Here is a 25,084-nt window from a genome sequence, read left to right as displayed (position 1 = left end):
AATTTCTTGACTGTAGTCCTGCTTTTGATCCACTTATTGGCATCAGATTGGAGTTTATACAAAGAATTGGTTCCACTACTGGTGCCTTTGTGGCTGTCTGTTGTTCCCTTTGAAACTGGCATCTATAAAATCATCTCCTCACAGCAGGAGAGGGATAACTGGGGAAACAGGGGAAAGAGAAAGAAGAGAGATACAAAGATTTAGACAAAGAGAGAAAGATCAAGACAAGTAGAGATGAAGAGAAAGGTCAATAGGAATAAAAGATGGGAGTAAAGATCCAGATGCCTCAAAGTGTCCAGCTGCATCTTCTACTTTTAGGAGATCAGAGTGGAGACAACGCAGCAAGCTATAGGAACAAATGGGACTCTTGAGCAAAGACACCAGCGGTGCATTTTATTTTCAGGGTCATGGTGACCAGGTCACCACCCCTTGACCTGTTACTGTCCTTCTCTACCAGCTAGTTGGGTCTGCTTTTGTCAGGGTATTTTGCGAAGAATATCTTTCTGTCAGAGCAACTTCTACCACAGCATTTATTGGGCTGTTTACTTGGGAGCTGACATTGCAGTGCACTGCAGTATGTAATAGGTCACAGAATAGGTGTCTTTAATCTTTGGAAACAAAAACATCTTTTAATTTGTACAAACTGAGCAGAACTGAGGAATTCATGTATGGATTTGCATGTTTGAGTTCATTATAGTTCACATATTTAAAACTGCTTAAATCAATATTTTTGTATTAACATTGGAGCAAATGGGTAACTGTTATGGGTAATGTGAAAGGGGTCACTCATAATGACAAACCCACAGCTTCACAGAGGTCTATAGCATCCTTCAGCTAATTGTTTTGGTGTTGCAGCCTGCAACTTTACGGTTCACTCTCATCAGCGTCATTTTTAGGCACAGCATGCAGGTATTTTCAGAAAAAAAAGCTTTAAAAACCCACTGCTCACTATCTACCCAGCACCCAAGTTACTGATTTGCTGGTGAACATTTTACTTTTAGTAATTAAATACAGTAGACCTAATTCTTTGTTTGTAAACCACCAAAGAAGAAGAGAAGAGTCTCTTTTCAGACAGGAACATTGCAGTATCTTACTGTCGGGAAAATAACTTCTAGGATTGTATAATGGCCTTTAGGATGAATATTTTGCTATTTTAATTTTTAGCTATGCTAGTAGCATGGCTCTGGCAATGTTGGTCTGTCAGTTGGCCTGTTGTTTGTTTAGTCCTCCACTTTAGTCCAGACTGAAATATCTCAACAGCTATTTGATGGATTGCCATGTAATACATTCATGGTCCCTAGAGGATACATTTTGATGAGTTTGGTGATCCTCTGAATTTCTTCCTCCAGTGCCACCAGCAAGTCAAGTTTAGTGTTTTATATCTGGTATTTGATACAGATATTCATGGTTCCCACATGAGTTATTCTAATGGCTGACTTTTTCTCTGTTGCCACCACTAAGTTGACTTTTTAGGTCTTTATTATATTATGTAAAATATCTACAATTGGATGGATTGCCTTAGTTCTATTTAGCAAATGTATGCATGTTGACACAGTAAACCAACACTGAACATGGTAAACATACCTGCTAAACCTAACATTATCATTGTGAGCATGCTAGCATGTTGATGTTAGCATTTAGCTCAAGTGGAGCCTTACAGAACCCACTAGAGACCTGTTCTGGCAAAGTTAAGTTATTGTTATATAGTACTGCAACTATGAGAAAAGGCCTTTTTCGAAACTTGATGGTGCTTTCAAGGATGCTTTGACAACCGAGGTTTAAGAGTCACCTGCCAAAAAGCTTTTAATTCATGATCTTTAATGTCAGAAATGTCGTATGTCAGCTGACTCTGGTAGAGACCTAAAATGTTGGGGAATATAAAAGCTTTTGGTATGCATTGGAAACCATCAGTGTTCATGTCAAGTACATGTAATTTTTAGGCAATGGGCTAAAATATTCAAAACCCCCGGTATGTTCCTCTAACAGCAACAAGGAATAGATTTTTTCCAGTTGTTTCTGTCTGATTTATTTGAATTTTTGAATGCATTTTTGATTACACATAGGTGTGTGTGTGTGTGTGTATGCTATAGTAAGTTGGTGTGGTAATCTATAGCATGATTTATGGGGTTTTAAGAAAGTCAATAGGTTTGCTGTGACTGTTACTGAGTGGGGTTCAGTCCATTCATCAAGCTGACCTCAGCTGAAATGGAAATGACCCCCCTTCTCTGAGCGGCACAGCACCACTCCCACATCAGACAGGTAGCATGTGCTGTGGATGGTCCATTTTCGATCTCACGTCACATCACATAGCAGACACTTGAGGCTCAGTCAAGATTTTCTAAGCCCTGAAGGAAGGAAACACGTTAAGGCAGGGAGCACTGGGACTGAAAAATCCTTGAACCTGTGGCAGGTGGATTAATTGGTTTACTCAATGTTATTTCACCAGGGACTTCTCAAAACAATTTCAGACATTAGAATGTCTTGAGAACATGTTGCCGACCTGAGGGGCAAAGCAATCTAGTTGATAGCTAAAAATACATTTTGTAATATAGACCACCGAAGGACAGAGTAATATTGAGCAGCTCACACTCACAGTCATCACACTGACGATTATGAACGATATTTCCACTTGTTGTTTTTGTCATTTGTTGTCAGTGTCGTTATTAATAATAACAGCCCAACAATCATTAGCTTGCTGCAGAGCGGCATTTTTACACCATGGCTTTTAAATTGATTTATCAAATGGCATTTTACCAACATAGAGGAAGGGGGGGGGGCTCAAGTAATACAGGTTCTCATTTCCTAGATCTATGGCCCTCATGTACACACACAACACTGCAGCTCTAGCATCCAGCTGGTCTATTTATCACCAGCAACGCTCACTGTGGTGCCCCCCCCGCTAATGCTAGCCTTGCCTTTTCTGCACCTACCATTAAATGGAAAGTCCCCCTGTTACTGCTGGTCTTTGATTAATTGGTAGTTTAGATGGTGGGGAACAGCGTCCATAGATAATATCAGGCTGCACCTACACCTGCAGCTGCATTGTTTAGCAACATCCTGACTGCACTGTCTGTGCGGAAACCCCATTATCTGGTCTCAGCTAGACTTTTAAGCTAATAGGTGGTGTGTGCATGTGTGTGTTTCCTGTCGTGTGTGTAGCTGTATATTTTTGTGTGCTTGTACTTATGTGCATGTGTTTATATGGGGATATTTATGCTACTCAACTAAGCCAGCATTAGAAGCATTTGTTTTCTTGTTTTTTCCCTTCTTTTAAACCTATAGCAGATATGAAATATTGAGTTATATGTTCAGCTTTTACTTGAATTCTACTTTTACTCAGCTACCTCCTTTCACCTTGTTGCTAAACAGTAACTTACAACTCAGAAATCATTGCTTGTACTGTATAGTGATAATGTCATTATTTCCATCTATTCCAAAATATAGAAAATAATAAATAAATACAAGTAATATTTGTCAATTCCTATATATGAGATTAGATGTGATGAAAAAATGGTTGTTTAATCATTTAATATGACTATTTTCTAATATGTTTTTTTCATGTCTTTTTCTCTCACCATAGGAATCTTCATACTCATTTGCACTGAAATGCCTTATCAGCCTTTCCACTGTTATATTGCTTGGTCTTATAATAATGTACCATGCCCGGGAAATCCAGGTGAGTCTACCAAAGAAAAAATAAAACACATTTTAATACTCAACATTATATCATTTATATTATAGCACCAACTTTTGGGATCTGTGTGGTGATGAGGATGATAATGAGGAGAGATTTCTGATATGAGCCTGGCTAAAAAAAAAGGGGAAAAAAGCTAAAATATATGTAATTTTTTTTTTTACAAATATTGAAATATTATTTTTGTTGTGCAACATAGTACTTGAAAATTAAGTTATGCTGATAATAATATCTGTGTATGCATTCAATCAAAGGTAATTGTTTCAATGTGCTGACACACTTTTAGGGTATTTTCATATATAATCTAAAAAAAACAGTGCATTGATTCCTGACATTATATAATATGATGTTTTCTTTCTAGTCTTTTATGCCTGCCTTGTATCTCAGTTTTTTTTAATTTCCTTTCTTTACTTACTTTGCAAGACATTCTAAATCCTGTATTTATAAATATTTTATTCTAATTCATCATAATGTCTTAAGATCTTGATGAGCATTTCAAATAAAATCTGTGGGTTTGTTTCAATTAATTCCTCCTCGATTTATCTCGGCATGGCTTTGTAATGATGGACACATTGAAGGTGTGTGGGGCTGAAGAGGAAAAGTAGGACAACGAGGAAAAAAGCCAAAATTTCAGACACCACACTAAAAAAGTGACTTATGGGAGAAAATGCTAATATAAGTACTTGTATATGTTTTTCTTCAGCTGTTTATGGTCGACAATGGTGCGGATGATTGGAGGATAGCCATGACGTATGAGCGGATCTTCTTCATCGTGCTGGAGCTGCTGGTGTGTGCCATTCATCCCATCCCGGGCCAGTACGTCTTCACCTGGACGGCGCGGCTGGCCTTTACATACACGCCGTCGGTGGCCGATGCTGACGTGGACATCATCCTCTCCATCCCCATGTTCCTGAGACTCTACCTGATTGGCAGGGTCATGTTACTTCACAGCAAGCTATTCACGGACGCTTCGTCTCGCAGCATCGGCGCCCTCAACAAGATCAACTTCAACACACGCTTTGTTATGAAGACCCTCATGACCATCTGTCCAGGAACTGTTCTGCTGGTGTTCAGTATATCCTCCTGGATCATTGCTGCATGGACTGTGCGCGTCTGTGAGAGGTAAACATAGGGTTGTGAATAATAGATGTTGCTGGGGTCAAATTGAAAAAACAAAATGGCTGATGCACAATCACGCGTTGTGGATTACTAGACACCTTTCTTCCTTCACTCTCTCTGTTTTGTCCCACGCTTCTCAGTGTTACCTTGTTTTCCGTCGCTCATTTGCACTGGTCCACTGAAATGTCTGGAATCATCAGGATAGATTACATATAAATACTGTACACATGTGTACAGGACGGCATACACACATGCACAGACAGCCCACTTACTACTCCACTGCCTGTTTAAAAACACCCTGACATACGTTTCATTAGCTCAGCAATCGCTCCACGACTCCCCAATCGTTGTTTTTATTGCTATTTTAGATAGCTTGTCCATAATTCATGAGTGTCTAATTGTTTGTTTGCTGAATGGTTTGTTTTGGTAATGCAGAGCAGCCCCCAGAATCCCCTAACCCGTTTTCTACCCAAAACTGCGCATCAGGCTTCGTCTCAAGGGGGCAGCAACTATTCTCACTGAAAATGAAAGAGGCAGGGAGAAATGAAAAGCTTTTTTTTTTTTCCTTTCTCATTTTGCATTTGCATAGGGAAATGAGACGTTAATGCCAGCTTTGATGTTTTAAAGTCATTTTTGCATAGTTGGAGTGGAAGGGGGACGTGAGAAGGGTGGGTGGAGGGTAAAAGATTTATAGCGGCAGTTCTTGTCAGACCCAATATGATACTGTACACGTGCTGCACTGTAAAACTTAAGCATCAGCTCAGAGGAAGGCTTTGCTATCAGTCTTTCAGCCATGCCCTGACTACAGATGCTCAGTGAAGTCCTGCAGCTCACTTTGCCTGCTTTTACTAAGTACCACCCCTCCCTTCCTCTACCTCTCCTCTTAACTACCCCCACCGTGTTAACACCTGTCACTAACCACCTCCCCTCACACGCCCAACCCTCCTCTTCGACCCTCAGCACCTCCAACCGTTGGATGGTGGGTTTAAACCTCACCGGGGAAAGCAGCAGAGAAAAGATCAGCTGACCTTTGACAACAGCTCATCTGGAACACAGAGGCAGAACAATGAGGTGTAACTGACATCAGAGATCACCTCAACTTGAAGTTGGCTCATGTTCAAAGCAACTCAGTGCTCAGTGTGAATACTACTAGTTTTTTTTGTTCAGTCCAGCTCAGCAACTTAGTTCATAGTTTGGAAATTTAATGGCTAAACACTTGTTTCACTATCACTCCTTCCTATTTTCAGACTTAGATTCAACAATGAAATAATTTAAATTAACTAAACATATATAATTTGGTCTCTAGTGTTTCATCAAATAAAACAGGAATGTTGCATGATTCATACTAGAAAAAAACTACAATAGTGGACACATGACACAGCACATCCCCAATCCTACAGTATGCTGGGGTCAATTAGGAAATATGGACTTAAAAAAATAAATGATTAGAAGAGAAGCACAGGATCTTTAATAGAGTCTCTGTAGATTGTTTTGCTCACACACACATTCACACATTCTGTGACACACACTTTCCATTAGCAGTGCATGCCGTTAGTCTTTTGGTTTCAGTTTCAGAATAACATGTGTGTCCAGATGGGTGTCTATGTGTGTTACTGTGGATGGGTGCAAGCATGCACATGTAGGTGTGTGCGTGTGTGTGTGTTTGTGTGCATGTGTGTGTGTTTGTATAATGTTTTGTTGTACTTTCTATTTCCCCACTATGCTGCTCCATAGGGATACCATGTGAGTCCTCGTTCTCTAGCCGTGGAAAAAAAAACAAACAACTTATCATTTTGCACCGAGCTGGCGCCACTGCTGCCCTGAGTGGGTTTTTTTTGGGGGGTGGGTGGGGGGGTGGTAGTGGGGAGAAGGGGCAGCCCCTTTAAAACAATTAACTGATTACCCTTTCAAAACTCAGTGTGGCAAAGGGCCCTCTAGTTGGCATGAAGGTGGCACCATCCTTCTGCTAAGAAAACAGGCTTTTAGTGGCTAGGAGCAAAGCAGAGACCAATGGTGTGAGCAGCACTTTGAAGCAAGCGTCTCTTCGCTATCTGTTCTGTGTTAGGCTGTTAGGGGCTGGAGGAGGAGGTGGAGGAGGAGGAGGAGGAGGAGGAGGAGGAGGAGGAGGAAATTTGTGCTAAAATGGAGCAGCTCCTTCAAGTCACCTTCACGAGTCTGCCAGAGGGCAATTTGTCTCTTCTAATTTTTTTTCTCCCTCTCCTTATGCAATTGTTATAGATCCATATTGCACACGTCTTTTTAGCACCTACTCCAAAGATTTGTCGAGGAGCAAAAGCCTTTCTGTTCTTTGTGTTCACACATTACCATCCCATTATGTGTCTCCTGTCACAAAATTAATTGAACAGTGTTGTAATGGTTTTCCTCAGACTTTTGTTGCTTCTACCCCAAAGATTTTGCTCAAGAAATGAAGACAGTTTGTCTCCTGTAGCCAAAAGACAGTCTGAGTATCCACGAAGAAGACTAATGTCAAGTTATTTTGCATTTGACTTGTGTGTGTTTTACTATCCAGCACAACAATGATATGGTATAAACATTGTTACACAGTCCTCTGATAGGCAGATAAGTGAGGTCATTGCTATCTATTGTGACACAGTAGTTTCTTAAATAGAGACACTTTTGAAGAAGGAATTTGTTCAGTGCTGAATGCAGTGTCTCCAGTTTTTGTTTACATCCATTAACCGAACGTTCTCACCCCCTTTCGTCCCCTCCTCTGGTAAACATTAAAACAGCATGCCAGTTTTCATGTTTACTTTTTAATCCCATCATTTCAGGTAAAAAAAAAAGGGGAAAAAAAGAGGCGCTTGTTTCCCAAAGTGCTGTGTTTGAGTTTTGTATCTTTTGTTAAATGCGCCGTTACACTGTCACAGTGACCACGCTCCTGAGCCAATCAAAGGGCAGTACGGTGTGAGATTGGACGAGCACGGAGTCTACCTGGAAAATGCCTAGATGGGGGGAATGAAAGACATACAGTCGGGGAGACAGAGAGGGATGGAGGGGTGGAGGGAAGGGTGGAGTTGGGAGGAATACTAATGTTACAGTAGATGGATTTAACGCTGGTCACTGGCCCCCTTTCCCTTCTTTCTTGATACAGCCCATCTTCAGAGCTAACCTACCTCAACTAAGCTCCTTAACTAAGCTCTTTTGGCTTCTCCCTCACTACCACAAGGCTCCCTCTCTCTCTCTCTCTTACTCCTGACTGATCCTTTGCAGATCTCCTACTGTACCCATCTAACGTGGCATGCTTTGCCGTTTTTCCTCATCTCTCCCCACTACTGATTCCCTGTCCCTTTGCCTCCCCTTATCCATAACAAGCAGGCCTAATCTGGCTAGAACTCAGTTACACACTTGCATGCATGCCTTGCCTGCCTCCCTGGTTTCTCGCTCCTTTTTCTCTTTAACTGTTATCTAATTCTCTTCCTCTTCTGTTCTTACTCTGTTATCTGAAACAAAATGCTCTATTTCGAGGCGATGTGAGGCTGGTGTTTCTCACCTCGCTTCTCCAGCGAGGACCCGTAGGCAACATAGAAGACAAGCTTTCAGAAAGTTTAGCTGACTTTCTCTCAGAGCACAGCGCCGGATTATCAGGCTTGAGTTACTAGTCAGCTACACCTACACCCAAGGTCTGACATCCAGATTGTGTCATCGCTTAGCCACTAGATACAAACAGCGCCAGCCAAGAACAGACTGTCCCAGTGTCTAACCAGAGAAACACACGAGTGCAACAGTGCGACAACTGAACGGACAGAGAGTGTTGCAGTTAGTTTTCTTTTTATTGAATTCATATTCAAAATGCAGCAACATGGGTGGCAAGAAAAAAATGCGCACACCAACACTGAATCCCACACTCATACTGTGAATACTGTCTATATAGTCTCTTGCAGTTTGGAAGTGTCTAATACAGCAACACTCACAAGATTATCTTTAAAGTTAGGGCCTCTTCCACAATGACAGATGGATTTTATGCAGATTGTTGCAACCTCAAGGACAGGTGGATTCTCTATGCTTTGATGACTTGATCTGATAACATGGTTTTAAACTATGCACGCTCTCCAGGCAGAGTATTGATTGCAGCCTATGGCAAAGTCATATACAGAGCCCACAAAGCATATTTACATAACAGAGAATCTGTAAGTGAAAATCGTTCCAAGATATGATCTGCATTAAGGATCATGATGTGAACTTGTATCGTTCTTTGCTCACTTTAAGTTAGAAGGTTCCCTCATGTGATACTGACACATGACAGCCATAATTATTTTTTATTTTTTTATGTTTTTGTAGGATTTTGTGGTGTTTTTAAAAAGCAATCTGTTAGCTATACTGCCTCACTGCAGAAATTGACGCAATAATCACAATTCCACCAACAGCTGCAGAGACACAGTGGTTTTAATAGCTTGCATGTGAGTGCTGCATTTCCGCAAGCTTGTACAAATGCACCCTCTTAACTCGGGTAAAATATATTATTTGTTAATATTAAAGCCACAAGAGAGCTTTGTTTGGTCCCATTAACACTGTTCCATAAATATGACAAATGCCTTTGCAGAGTTGACCCCCTTGTCCTTTTACAGCACCAAGATTTTCACAATGACAGCATTTAACAAAACACACTAAAATCTAAAGACTTACACTTTTTGAAGACAAAATAACTTCTGTTCATGCTAATTTCTGTTGCCTATATATCCATCCATACTGCTGTGTAAATGTGTAAATGTGTAAACTCACACGCCATTAAATGTCACAGAATGTGCAGGCAGGTGTGGGTGAGCTGATGCACACCTGTTAACACAATTTAACACAAATAATATTGTGTTAATGTGTAGTGATTTTCTTTTCCAGGCCCACACAAGTAGACTAGACCTTTTTTTCTAAAATGCTATTTTGCAAATTAAGTATTAATTGTCCCATTTAATCTGTTTAAGATAATGGCTGCCAAACTCAGGATGAAACTAAACATGTGCAGATCACTAGTTGAAACTTTAAATAACTTTTTCTTATATTTATGAAAAATTTGTGATTTTCTGTATATGCTGCAATGTGTATTCCTTTGAGTAAGTAAGTAAGTGAGTAAGTAAGAAAGTTATTTTTTCAACAAAGATTTAGCAAAATCATAAAATGAATCTCTCCTAAAGATGTCCAAATGTGTCACAGCAGCAAACAAAGGAGAACTTAAATTGCCATTTTATAAGAATGACTTAAAACTTGAACATTTTGTGTGTGAATGTGGGCAGAGATTAAGGAGGCAGTCAGCAGTCTCACAGGTTCTAATGAGCAAGTGCTACCTACAGACTTGGTGTTGTGGGAAGAAGTAAAACAGATTAACTATTTTGTGTAGTTAAGGGTGCATTGGGATGACTGGAAACATGAAGGAAAATGCTTAAGTGTACTGAGTAGGCAGCAGAGGTGGAGCAGTGGTGTTTCAAAGCTTGTCTGTGTCCCCTGAAGTTTTGACGGCTGGAGTTTGCAGCAATGTAAACTCTAACACTACTGGGTATATGAAGAATTCCCTTAAGGATGTTATTTCCGGAAGCAGAATACCTTTTCAAAATGACATGGGGGTCATTATAACATTGTTTTCAGAGCATGGACACAGGTTTATTCACAGCTGTCTTTAGCGAGAATGGCCCTACAGAGACCGGCATACCAGAACTCACTTTTTTGGTGTCTCCAGCCTAATTCAGTGGAACATCTGTAATAAGGTACTTGCTATCTGATGACCCCAGAGACATAACCACACTCCAGCACTGAAACATTAAGATTAAGGGCTTCGTGAACAGTGCTTCCTGTCTAGTGGCATTGCAGATTAAGAAGGACGTGCACAGCAGGTCACAGAAAGGGCCTGACTTTGTGACAACACTGACTGAAGTGCTCAGCTTCAATATGAAAGTTTGCAAGGGTAGAGTGCTACAAGACTGTGACAAGGGCTTATGGGATGTCTTTTACTTTATTATTCTTAGCAGAGTGATTTGCAGGTAATCTCAGCAGTTATACCAGTGTAGCAGACACTTGATCATTTTTTGACAAAGCTGGAAAACCAAGTCTTTCCTTTTGGATTCACAGCTGAGCTGGTTGACAGCAAGACATAATGTATAATTCATTATTAAAGTGTGGTCATATTACCATTGGAGCTTTGCTCATAATAAATATACAGTAGGTGTAACAGGGAGTGATACATACAGAGGTGATGGTTGTCTGGTTTCTGCAACACAACAAATCACAACAAATGTCTTGTGGTTTATGTTTTATATTCAGTAAACTTGTACAATCATAACACACCTGGTGAGACCGCCATTCCTCCATGTTTGATTTTCAGATGAGGGGTCAGTGTGACATTGAGCCCCTCAACTGGTCAGGTGTGTTTAACAATTAATTGACCAGAGTTAAAGTCAATCACAATGCCAAGAGATGAAGATGACTGCACATACCACAGTACTTTATGTCCTCCACATATTCAATAATCAATAATCTGCTTGGAATAATAATATGTGTCTAATATGGATCTGAATGAGTAAAATTACCTCATTCAGATCCTTAAGATTTGAAGATCTCCTCCTCCCTCATTGAAAAACCCAGAATCGATGAATATGCAAATATTTTTCATTCCAAAAGTTTAACTACTGGACACAAGATTTCTCCTACTTCACAGAAAAGTCAATTTTCAGTGTTTGTGCACTGGAGGCTTCAAGTTTAAATATCACACTTGTGTAAGTTGCACACTGGACCACATTAGCTTCCAAACTAGTTGTGAAGTCACAAATCATGCTCGGATGCCCATCCCTTAAACTCACATTTTCAATGAGCACAGAGAAGAAGATGAATGTGAAAACAGCTTTCTAGTGTCAAACTCTGCACATACATCATTCTGCACAGTGAAGCTCAAACAAACCAACTGAAGGAACGAGAAGAAAAACACATTTTAGAGTGGAGGGGGACTTTAAATGAACGGAACAAAAAGATGAAATGAGACTGTACTTTCAATTCAGTTAAAGCCTTTCGTAAGTTTAGTCAAGCTTTCAGTTCAGTTTTTACAGTTGACAGGGAAACCAGTGAAGTAAAGTAGTACAGATGTAAAATGTAGGATGATTCAAATGTGTGCTCATATACAGATGTTTGCAGTAGGATGAATGTGTTTTTTCCCAAACAAGCTAAAACTTTCCAATTTCCTTTCTCAGTACATGTTCCTGAAAGATGCTATATCAATTTTAAAAATAGCTTTAACCACATTAAATAAAATTTAGACATGTGGATATTACAATGCTTGTATTGTGCTAAATAATCATCTCATTTGCTCTGCAATTAAAACATAACAATATAAGCTGGACTGATTATAAATGATTTTTATTTATGTTTTATCTTGGAAGCATATCATATCATGCACATATCATAAAATTGCTACAGTCTGCTGCTTGCTTGCTTGCTTGCTTTACATATTGGCTGCGCTGGAAAAGAAAAATAAAAACACTGTTAGGTTTGCAGTTTTTTAATTAGGTCATCAACACTTTGAGTTTAATCTGCTTGTGTTTACTGCAACTAACACACTCCCCGAGGAGCATCCCAACATATTTGTCCCCAAGTAATCTTAGTCAGCGCTCAGATTCATTTATATCAACAAGACTTGCACTTGTTGGAAAAATCTTTTTAATTTGTTTTTGTTGATGTGAAACCAAAATGCAGGAAGATGAGGGGAAGCGCTCGCAGCTCTTGAATGTGGTCATTTGCTTTGCTGTAGTGGCTGACCGGCAGAGGAAAGCAAGGATGTGTATATCCAGGAGGAAGTTTGAAATACAGATTTTAGTTCAGGGTTTGCATGTATGAATCTCTATTAAAAGAGACACACTTATTTTCTACCTTCTTCTTCCTGATGTGAATTGTATGGACACAAAACACAGTAGTGAAATTTTTATGTGCTATTGATATCTCAAACAGCTCTCTTCTTTAGCAGCAATATATGTGTCATGGCAGTTTCACAGATTTCATGTATGGTAAGTGCGTTATTCCAGAAAATGACACCCATGCTTTTGAAATAATTGCTGACCTTAAAAAAACTAGACTAAAACTAGAACTAACTTTGCATTGAAAATAATTAAATTGTATAGTCATGCATTTTTTAAGTATTTTCTTTAATTGGAAAAAAATATTGAAGTATTTTTTAACAAACATTTCAAATAATCCAGCTGATTTGTATGTGAGTGTGTGTGTATGTTGGCAGGTGGTGTGTGTGTGTGGCTTTTTCCACATTTGATCCATCATTATTCTGTTTGTTTGGAGGTTGTGCTGTCAGCTATAGCCGTTGTATTTCCTCAGAACTCACCATATGTACCATGAGTTCGTCTACACACAATGGCAGAGGAAATTAACCTTTTTTTTTTTAACTCTATGGAAGTCGTTCATGAGTGCACATGCTGTCAGTTTTACATCTCAGTGATGGGCAGGGCTGACTAGATCGGTTGATGCTTTGCTGATAAGAAAAGTATTATAATGAACTGCGCATCAGAAGTTGATGTTGCTGAATATAATTCTTGAGCAGTTTAATTAACAGATGTAATCATGGAGATTTTACCGTTTTTGTTTTATGTTGTGTGAATCATGCCGTAATCCCTCCTCTAACCCTCACCCACTGCAGAAGCAAAGAGTTAGAGCCCATTTGGATGTAAATTACTGTATTATTTTATACTATATTGGATAAATAATGTCATCTCTGAAATATTTGAGTAAGTGATGGAAGGATAATGCTTTCGCTGCAGAGTGTCTGTCAGGGAGAATTTAAAAGTGGGGGATAAAACTGTCTGTTGTAGACACTATATACCTCTTGTCCTGGAATAGGTTGAAAGTGGTGCCAGCTCTTCTCCATGCTATTCCAAAACTTGACACAGTATATTGAGAGCCCCAAAATGCTATTGATTAGCCCCCCATCAGCCTCTGTCTCTGGTCCCGTATTGCTGTCTCCCGCTCTTTTTCTGAGTAGCGAATCATTGAAATATATGTGTTGACAGATATTGCCACATCTAGCACTAGGAACACAGATAATAAAACAATCACTAAAACCATTTTATTGTTTAAAAAACGATGCTTTCTGCATTTTTGACAAGCATATTTATGGGTTATATTTACAACAGAGAGACAGCCATTGTATTACACTGTAATAAATTGTTCACTGTGCTAAAAGGTACAGCACATTTCTGCCCTGCCTTCAAGACATGACTCACTCTCTGCACGCCTTGATGACAAGATGAATGAAATTAACATACTAGTCACTTGTAATTACAATATTTAGCCAGCTGATCAAGTTAAACCCCCTGGCAGCTATCAAAGGGCAGCTGGTGAAGTGTTGGGATGCAGGTAAAAGAGACAGGGGTGTCAAATTCAATGAGCTTCTTCCTTTGTTACTCATCCAATCCTACCCCATTGTTTACAAATGAAAGCAGTCCGAGAAGACGTACAATCCCCTTCCACCTGGTGATACTGCAGCATTTGTCAGAGGTGGTTTTCATTTCTAAATGGACCCCAGGTTTTCCCATCGCTCCCCTGCTCTCAATATACTGGCTTTGAAGCATGCAGGATGCAGACATCTTTTTTATTCCTGCATGGTATTGTACAGACTGCTTCTCTGCATGTCATTTAAGAAGCTTGAATCCCACAGATCGCACACTCTTTTGTCATTCTAAGGGAAAAAAGTGCTCATAGTTATTTTTCCCCCTGACTTTGAGCATGAATAGACACTTGAAAGTGAGAGTTTTAAGAACTGCAGAAGGCATGATTAGTTCATCTATAAGACTGATAACAATGGACTGTCTTGGAGGAGAGGGAAGTGTGGGTATTTCTACAAACCCAACTCAGGTTTTTGACCTCTGGTGGAAAGAACAACTAAAGAAATTCATAGTCTGGCCCCAGGTGTTCCCAACTGTACGTGTGCGCTAATTAGAGGTGATTGTTCTGGCCATTTTGAGTCCACATGCTGGTTCACTGCTGGATAGTTTGAAGTCATTAGCAATTCATGATTGGCCCAGTCAGAATCCCCTTTAGAAAAGCTTTTGCAAAATCCCAAGAAATTAGACTCCATCTACAATGTCTTGTCAGAAGGATGTTAGCGAGATGTTGTCTCAAAGTGTTTAATGAATATTTGATTTTAACTCCAAAATTAAATCTTATCTGATCTCCTCCTAGACAGCTCATTGGGAATAATCAGGCAGGTTGAATGAGGGTGGGTGGATAAGGCAGATTTGCCTCTGTGATGGACTTTTGTCTTGCCGCAAAAGGTATGGGAATGTCATCATCAATCCAGCTTTGTACACTGTGTTTTTTTTTTTTTTTATAGAAATATCTTTGCATATGCACTGTGGGCCTTTGGACTGACAATTCAAGCATGGCTGTCAGCTATTTTCAGCAACCAACATGTTTGAAGTGATGATTTGCATTACCAAACCTTTTTTGGGGGCAGCATAAACTCTATGGAGGAAGATTTGCAGTAAACCGTGACCAATAAGCCAATTGTTAGTTTGATTTAATGCAGCAGTATATGCATTTTTGGATGCACTGACATTACATTTGTTGGGTTGTCAAATCAAGTCTGACCTGCGGTATTCTTTATCCAGTCACTTACGGCAACATGGCCTGTCTCTTTGTCATTTGAAACATGTTTTCAAAAATTGTAATTTCTATGCTAATGTGCAACCAGAGTAAGTGATTTAGCCTCAGACCCATTTTTTGAATACCCTTTAATATCATTTCATATCACCAAATGGTTAATTTTTTATATTGACAGACACTGAACATGAAACACATGTTCAGTGGTTTTGCTATCTCTTTGAAATCATTTCATCAATTTTTTAAAACCGATCCTATTTGCTCTTTCCTGAATACATATCAATTTAAGCTTCCTACTCTTTAAACATGTTTCTCCATCAAACTGTCTCAGAGAGAAATGATCTAAAGGCAAAGCACAATACAAATGAATAATAGCCTCTTTTGCAAATCCATTGAACATATATTTTTACCTTCATTGTTTTTTTTTTTTTTTTTTTACCCAGAATGGACTTTGGTGCATTTTTAGACTGTGTGCCAAACTGGCTTTTCACAAAACAGGTGTAACACCTTGCACCATGATTTCTTCCTCCTCCTCAATCCTCACCACCTCCACCCACCACCCCTGTTTGATTCACACAGCATTCACACATGCCATTCCTCAGCATGCTCACCTTCCAAAAACTGCGTTCAGTTTTACTCATTGTGTGTCTCCCACCTCTGCTTATCTTCGTTACTTTAGGTATCATGACAAACAGGAAGTCACCAGTAACTTTCTGGGAGCCATGTGGCTCATCTCTATTACCTTCCTCTCCATTGGCTACGGGGACATGGTACCACACACGTACTGTGGGAAAGGCGTGTGTCTGCTTACAGGGATTATGGTAGGTTCCCCTTCTCCACACTCAGTGTAATATAACATTCTCACCGGATAACTCTCATTAGAGTTATAAAACCTCGGCTTTGACTACATTCACTGCCGGCTACATTCTGACTTTGACTGATTTACTGAAAAAAGAAGTACACCTTTTACTTGTGTAATTTAAATAGATCACTTAATATGTGATATTTAAAGCAATTTGTGATCCACAAACATTAAAAGGCTGTGACAGTCTGTAACAGGATATTTTAGAAGCCAGTTAGCTGTCGAATAGAACTTGAAAGTGAATAAATGGCCCCTTGAAAGCTTCAAAAATTTTGTTTGCTGTGTTTTGGGCCTAACTGTGTCTTTGAACAACAGGGAGCTGGTTGCACTGCGCTGGTGGTTGCAGTGGTTGCCAGGAAGCTGGAGCTGACCAAGGCTGAGAAGCATGTCCACAACTTCATGATGGACACACAACTCTGCAAACGAGTGAGTCACTGTTTTGTGCTGTTTTTCCAAGTAATTGTCATCATATATTGCTGCTGTTTACAGCAAGAGTGCCCAAACATTTTTGGCTTATAACCCCTTCAAACAAAACTTTGTCCATTTATGACCCCTCATCACAGGCTGCATATTGGTATGTGTTGTGAGCACTTTGACCAAAAAGTTTTTTGTTTTTTTTTCATTTTTCAGATTGTAAATTTAAGTTTCAGACTTAGAAATTTGAACAGTTTTAGAAGCCTACAGAATTACACTAAAACTAGACCTACAAGGAGGTATGCCACAGTCCAAGCACCTGACACAGATGCCTAAAGAAGTAGAAGTTAGGGATGTGCAGAGAGCCCAGTATTTGTATCTGTATTTGTTGAGGTAACAAAATTATTTGTATTCGAATAAAAGTGGAAATAGGCGTAAAATTCAACATTTTTATTGCAGTTTTAATTTTAGGATATTAAAGTGTAAAATAAGTGTTAATCAATAAATCAATAAAAACCTTGCGAAGGAGGTCCCCACACCGGGTCTCAAACTCCAGTCTCCCAGAACATAAAAGCTTGGCTCCCCGCCACTGCATAGACAGACCTGTAGCTATTTATACACCCATAACACAGAGACAGCACAGTGTGTAAGGTGTAGGGAAGAACTTCAAAGGTAATTATTGCTTTGCACTTTTCATTTTCCGCCTATTTTTTACAACCTAACTTTGGGGAAAGGGGAAGGAGAACAATAGGTTATGGAGAATCCCTTTTTGCGTGTCTGTAGCTGAGCTTTATCTCTGGGGAACACCCCCATATCCAGGAGTGATGTCCAAATAAGGAAATGTGCATCATGAAGCAGGTGGGTGACTCCCCTCGTTGAGACCTGTTGATAGATGTAACACAGCAGAGCAGAGGAGAGAGACTAAGGTAGCGATGTAACCAACCTGTGCGCTGGTATTTGACTTCCCGAAAACAAATAATTTTAAAAATATTTGTACAAAATAATTATTTGTAAAAACCCACTATTTGTGCATTTCCAAATACCGGATTCAGATTCAGCCACACCACTAATACAAGTATCTAAAACTATCCAGAAGTAAAACTTCCCATTAAACAAGTCAAGAGAAATTGGAATTGAAATTGAGAAGGGTAAAACAAACAAACAAACCAAGACAAAAAACAAAACAACGCCCCCCCCCCCCAAAAAAAAACAGAAGTAGCAGAAGTAAGTTTTTTTCTTCTTTCTTATCCTGTTAATCATCTTGCAACTCCTCAGATTTATCTAGTGATTCCTTAGGGGTCCTGACTCTTAGGTTGGGAACCACTGGTTTACAGGGTGTATTTTTACTACATTGATACTCATCTTACTACCTTACATAGTCAACATGGTAACTTGCAATCTCTCTATCAGCGTCAGATTAATTCAGTGCCACATTTTAAAAAGCTTATACAAACCCACCTGAATTGGCTGACATTTTATCACTTATTGCATATTAATGGCTTAAATGGCTTTATTTTGTTTATTTTTTAATTTCTCTTTGTTTGACTATTCACTGAAACTCTTGTTATAATTCATATACACCTGTGAAGCACCTTATAACTCAGTTTTTTTCTATAGAAATAAAGTTTACTTGCGACTTTTTTTTTTTCCTTTCTCCTTTGTTTCTTTTTATTTCAGAGAATTATATTAATAATGCATGCCTTACTCTGGAATTTCAATATGTACCAGTGCAACCTCTTAGAGAAGTTCCTGAAACATCACATTCAACCTTGTTTCACAGGTGAAGAACACAGCTGCCAATGTACTCAGGGAAACATGGCTCATCTACAAACACACCAAGTTGGTCAAGAAGATAGACCATGCCAAGGTGCGGAAACACCAGCGCAAGTTTCTCCAAGCCATTCACCAGTAAGTCCTGCACTGCCTTTGATACATGTAAGCTAATAAAATGTTTAAAGGAAATATGACAGTGTTCTTCACCACCAACCACCAAGGGGAAATACTGAGCATGCCCAAAAAGTAATGTTGTTGAAATATAGTTATTAAGATGTTCAATCCATGTGATTGTCTTTAATCTTATTTGTGGTACAAAATATTTAAGTATTAGTTGTATTTCCATTAAACTGCAAGAATGTATAGCCCTAGCTGTGAGTCACCTCTAGTGATTGCTACAATGTCCTCTCCTAGAGTACCATTTCCTGTGATTGTTATGCTCACACACATGTCAACTCTCTTTTCACACGCATACATACACATACACAAGCACACAGACTGCAATCTAGTGTAATGGTCCTTCCTATTCCCCTCCCCTACCCCTACCCTTCTCCCTCCAGCCCCCTTTTTACCCTGTGCTTACAGTGAGAAGTGTAATGGTTTCACTCGTTTCGTGAATGTTGTGGGGTTAAAACTCTGTACTGTGTTCTGTCTTTGTTTTGCTCTATCACTGCAGAGCTCAGAAGTAAGTTGAGTCTTCTATGTATCCTCCTCCTACTGTTTCCTCAACATCCTCCTCCTTCCTCCTCCTCCTTTCTCCATGTCTGCGTTTGACATGCATGAAAAAAAGCGTTTGTTACCAAAAAAAAAAAAAAAGGGAAAAAAATGCTGGATGCTGAATTGTTTTTCGTTTTTACTTTACTTCAGTGTTCCATTTACTTCCCTCTCCCTCCCATCCCCCCTTTTGAATGGAATGAAACAAAAATAAGCATCAACATTTTGCCACCGGTTTCAATAGTGGAGGGTTGTCTGGAGAGAACGTGTGAAAGAAAAAGCATCTTGCACAGAATGAGCTTGGAGCTTTGTTGGCCTGGCCAGCGGTTCATAATCATCTACAATGTACTGTATAATGTTGCCCATGATTAATATAGCTGCTCTGGAGGCTATATTAACCTGCATCAACAGACTTCATCCTACACTCCTGATGATTTTGTGATGACATAAACACACACACTGTAATGTACTGTAGTTCTAATGAGGTTGAAATGTTTGCTGTTGTTTTAATATTGATTTTTGCTTTGGTTTTTTCCTTTCTTATATGAGATCAAATGACAAAGCACATACCATCAAATACATTGTACAAAAAGACACGACACAACACGTAGGTTGGGGTTTTTGTAGAATAAAATTGTACCCATAATGCATTACACTAATAAGTAGTGCTTTTAGCTTTTAGCCCCTATTCTTCGACAGGCATAAGGGATAACAAAGCCGAGCAAACACACACATATGAGCTGAAACGGTTTCCCACAGAGATAGAGCCGTAAGCAAGCAGTCTCACTCTGCTCTGATATACTGATTTGCACATGAATAAATGCCCTTGAATGTCATCCTGTCTCATAATTTGCCGAACAGGGAAATTCTTCCCCTTGCACATCCAGATGATGGCTGTGTGATGCCACCGCCAACAATGACACATTATTCACATCAGCGTTAACAGTTCTTACAGTGCCATAATGTATTTGATCAGAGATAAGGAGGCACAATGTTGAAAGCATCACAAAACATGTCCAGTCTATCATTGCGCAAGTTATTTGAAATGTCTATGTTGCCGTATGTTCAGCAGTGTCATTGGACAGTTTATTTCTGGTTCCATCTTTTATATGTGGCATCCGCAAAAACACACACATCAACTCATGTACATACGCACAATCACACATACAAATCCACTGAAATACCCACATCTCATTGTGCACAAAGTCACTCACAGTCACTGCACGCTTACTGAATGACCAGTGTGTATATATGAAGTCCTACCACTGAGCTGCGTGTAGCACTGACAAAGGTCATGTCATCTTTTTCTGTTTTTAATGTCTTATTTTGGGGCGGTAAGGGTTGGGAATGTTTTAATTTCAAACATGGATTTTTGGAGTTTTCTTATATGGAAGCATATTGCATTCTTACTGGAAAAAAACTCATGTTTTGTCATAATACGAGTACGTTTTTTTTGGCCTTATATTGAGATTTTTTTCTCTTGTTTGGAAACCGATTCTTTTTGTGTTGTAACAAGATCATCTCTCAGTATTAAGACTATTTGTCATTGCAGTGAAAAGAACTTATTTAAGGCAAAAATAACTACTTAAAGCATTGTAGCATTATGAGAAAAAGATCTTGTTATAGCAAGAAAAAGACCATGACAAAACATGATAAACACAGTCTTTCAAAATGAATGTAGTATGCTTCTGTAATTTTGCATGTTTTGGTTGGTATGGCAATGACCAAGACCAGGAATGCTTGTATATGTATACATATATATTTCTCCATATATGTATATATATAGATATGTAAAGTGTATATATTTACGATGCATGCAGGCTGTCCTCTCTCTTTTCAATGTCATCGGCAAGAGAGCACTCCTGATAAAAAAATGTGTTGTTCCTCCTCCTTCTCTTTTCCCTATTGGCCCTTTCTGCCCCTTCATGACCCCAAACAACCTGTCTCTCTACGCCCCACTCCTGCACACAACCTCCTCCCCTCTCCTCCTTTATTCCCTCCTCCCCTCTCTACTTTGTCCACTTCCTCCTTCCCTCCTTTTCCTGTTTCCACCTCCTTGTGCCTCCACCCAGACTGCGCAGTGTGAAGATGGAACAGAGGAAACTCAATGATCAGGCGAACACCTTGGTGGACCTGGCAAAGGTAAGTCTCCCTTCTGATGTATTTTCAAGGATACAAAATCTTTTTACACTGAACAGTCAATTACTAAAAGGGGACATATCATGCTTTTTCTGGTTTTCTGTTGTTTATATACTGTTATGACGTTGGCTATCTATGTTACACATCATCAAAGTTCCAAAACTCAAGGTTAGTGTGTAGACATGCTCCCTGCAAGTCAAAAGCCCAGGCTTCAGCCTGCTGTGAACGCTTCGTTTGCAACGTTTTTCCTACCTTGCCAACGGCATCAGCTCATCGCTCATGTCCATTAACAGTTGTCTGTTCTGTAGTCTTGGTTGCAAATGTTTTTCCAAGTGTTGTTTGTGTTATCCACTCTTATATATTATATATATATACATATGAGAAGCTGACATTTCGGATAAAGAATGAAAAAACTAGTGAAATCCTACTACTATAGTTTGTTTCATGTTTTGTTGACGTTACCTCTGGAGCCAGTGGAAGTCTCCCGAGGGGCAGCTTCCAAGAGCTGGCCAATCAGAACGGAGTGGGCTCATCGGTAGGGGGGTCTTAAAGAGACAGGAGCCAAAACAGCCTGCTTCAGACAGATGCTGAACTGAGGGGCAGCTTACAGAGCCAGTATAAGATAAATAAGGAGTTTTTTGAACTGTAAATTATTAAAAGATATACCAGTAAAGCTCCAGATTAAAAATATAGACCTGGAAATGTGCATAATATGTCACCTTTAAAGGAATGGGATGGAAATTTGGGAATTACGATTATTCACTTTCTAGCTGAACGTTAGATCTGAAAATTGATACCACTCTCATGTTTGTACGCTAAATATGAAGCCACCACCAGCAGCCAGCAGCACATACCTGTTGTAACATTGCAATGTGATATTTTTAGACTTTGGTTTTTGTATGGATTCAACAAGATGTAATGTATTAATTAGTTAGCTTAAGAGTTGTTGGTGGGTGGGTTTTATCATTTATGGACAGAGCCAGGCTAGCTGTTTCACCCTGTTTCCAGTCTTTGTGCCAAGCTAACAGTCTCCTCTCTGTAGCTACATATTTACCATAAAGACATGAGAGGGATATCGAACTTATCATCTAAATCTTGGTAAGAAAGCATGAGTGTTTTCCTAAGTATTGACATATTCCTTTAAATTAAAGTTCAATTACTTAAATTAAGAAGTAGGTGACATGATATAAATCTAAATAGCATTTTGTCCAAAAGTCATATACTGTATTGTTTGGAGGGTTTGATGTTGATTGTGGTGTGAGTGTCAGTGTCAGTCAGGGCTTTTGCCACAGATTATTGCGGTATTCTTTTATGCTTTATCTAAACTCAAGGCCATTGGAGCTGGATTGACAGTTCTTAGTTCACTGGATACTCATTTATCACGAAGGTCCCAGAAGATGGAGGCTGATGGATTCCTGTCTGAGGCTAAACACATACGGTTTCCTTCATCTCTACTGTGACCTATCTAATAAAGGAAAAATGCCAAAAAAAAAACCTTAAAAAAGATACAGGGCATATTTATGGGAAGGTAGTTAAAATAAGGACCAGACAATAGCCTTTTACAGTTAGGAGTCATATGAACTAATCTTTAACCTTGGAGCCATTGTGTTCTCATGTTAGCATTGTCTTGAAAGCTTTAGGATAAATGTAATGACAGAACAACACGTGTGACCTTCGAAGACATAATTATTAAACAAGGAGTGCTAACGACTTAAACCTTTATTAACAGACTTTTCTTACCACTTGGGGACAGTGTAATAAAATGTAAACACAACATGGACATATTATCGCCTTATAAAGTTGTTATGACACATGACAAAGTTCAAACAGACAAAGTTTGTGACTAGCTGCTCATCATCAGTGTTATTTCCAGCATTGAAACTGAACCAAAACACTAAGCTGAAAAATGCTATGAATGACTGCAATGAAGGAATGCAGTCATGCATCAGAAGCTTCTGTCCTGCTGTATATAGACGTCAGCTGACCCACCAGAGCAGAGCAGAGAGGGGGTTCAAAGGGAGGTGCATGACTGCAGCCTCATTTGATGTGGATGGCATTTGCACTCCAGTGTGTATTTTAAAAGGTTCTAAGGTCATCTCCTTTAATGTGTGTTTACTTACCCTTACTCTGCTCGATGATCAGATCCGTCTGTGTACACCCTACTGTACTTCAACTGCTCAATGTCTCCTTTTTGAGCCCTACAGAGAAGTAATCTTTTTGATTTCTGTTTTATACTTAAGACATTTGATTTCTGTGATGGACAAACATCTGTAAAAGACACACAGAAAGGTATAAAGTAGTCTGTGACCTGAGCTGCACTGGTGGCCAGTAAATTGCATGTCACATAATACATAAAACTGCATTTCATGCAGACACAGTGAGATTACCACATACAGTAACACTGGCCCCACTGCGGAACAATAAGTGCCTTAACAATAAAAACAAGCTAATGCATAAAGCATTAAAGACCTTCTCTGGCTATACATGGATTGGAGAAACTGGTTGTTAAATCAGTGGGAAGATAAGATCTATGCTGACTCGCTGAAACTATACAACTCGCCTTCATACTGCTTCCTGTCATCATTTTCTTCTCGTCAGGCTGTGTAAGACTGATTTAGACCACAGCTTTCGTCTTATCATGTAATTTATGATTACATGACAGGCTATTTTTACCCTGGGGAAGTATACATACTGTAAACAATGACAGTTGTTGTTATTTGTATGTTACCTTGGACAAACTTATAAAAAATGTACCACTAACTGATGCAATATCTCTTCATATGATTTTGTTGATTCTAAACTTTTTGCCCTCTTTTTATTCATCCTTGTAAATGAGTTCGGTGAACATAATTTAATGTTTAATGTCTAAACTTTTAAACATCTGTCTTGCCTGTGCCTTTGTATATCTACTTGTGGATATTTAGTTATAAAGCAGCTTTTTTATTTCTTTGATTTTCCCTTTGTCCTGCCCTCCTCCTCTGTCATCTTGTTTGTTCACCTCCCCAAACACATTTACTTTCTCTCCTTCATTAGACCCAGAATGTGATGTATGACCTAGTGTCAGAGCTGCAGGAGCGCAGTGAGGAGCTGGACAAGCGCATCGGCACATTGGAGGACAAGCTGGACTCGGTGACTGGCAGCCTGCAGGCGCTGCCCTGCCTCATCTCCCAAGCCATAACCCAGCAGCAGCAGGACTTTCTGGACGGCTTTGTTCACCGCTTTCGGCCCGCCTCACTAGCCTCGGAGCGCTCTGAACGCTCTGAGCGATCCTGGACTTCCACCGCCCGCAGGCGGCGCTCACCCTCCACAGCGCCACACACCTCCTCTGATAGCGGATAACCTTGACAAACCCTTTGCAATCACCTCCGAGTCCTGTCTTTCCCAAACCAACTCATCACCTCATTCTGTTCCATCCTAAACCGTCCCTATAACCCCTGCAAGTCCATGTCTGGACTAATAATGAACCCAAATCTTGACCCCTGACCTGATCCTTGCCCTTACTCTCTCCCTCCCACCCATTCCCTCTCTCCTTCCTCCCCACCCATCAAATCCAAAAACCAATTCCTCTGTGACTGAGCCTCTCAGCACAGGACTGGATCAGAGCTACTCCAAAAGAACAAAGAAAGGCAAACAAAGACTTAAATCAAGAAAAAACACAAATGCATCCAAAAAACGAAAAAGACAAAAAAATTTAAAAATGACTGAAAAACCGAGATAAAGTAGAGATATGGTTTATGTTTTAGCCATTGTATGGCTGTTCAAGTTAGCTT

General features: G+C 39.6%; 1 protein-coding gene across 2 annotated transcripts in view; it reads left to right on the top strand.

Annotated features, from left to right (window-relative positions):
- kcnn1a (potassium intermediate/small conductance calcium-activated channel, subfamily N, member 1a) overlaps positions 1-24,871 on the top strand; it is a 47,384-nt gene extending 22,513 nt beyond the window's left edge. For both annotated transcript variants that reach the window (XM_067605478.1, XM_067605479.1), the window contains exons 3-9: positions 3,581-3,676; positions 4,398-4,816; positions 16,092-16,233; positions 16,590-16,700; positions 18,469-18,596; positions 21,248-21,317; positions 24,348-24,871. In XM_067605478.1, coding sequence (XP_067461579.1) covers positions 3,581-3,676; positions 4,398-4,816; positions 16,092-16,233; positions 16,590-16,700; positions 18,469-18,596; positions 21,248-21,317; positions 24,348-24,653 — 1,272 coding nt within the window. In that variant the 3' untranslated portion in view covers positions 24,654-24,871. The remainder of the gene's footprint in view (positions 1-3,580; positions 3,677-4,397; positions 4,817-16,091; positions 16,234-16,589; positions 16,701-18,468; positions 18,597-21,247; positions 21,318-24,347) is intronic.
- Positions 24,872-25,084: the final 213 nt, after the last annotated feature.

This window comes from Thunnus thynnus, chromosome 12 (assembly GCF_963924715.1).
Source record: "Thunnus thynnus chromosome 12, fThuThy2.1, whole genome shotgun sequence".
Taxonomy (NCBI): Eukaryota; Metazoa; Chordata; class Actinopteri; order Scombriformes; family Scombridae; genus Thunnus; species Thunnus thynnus.
Note: the sequence above shows the minus strand (reverse complement) of the source record. Positions and strands in the feature narration are given on the sequence as shown.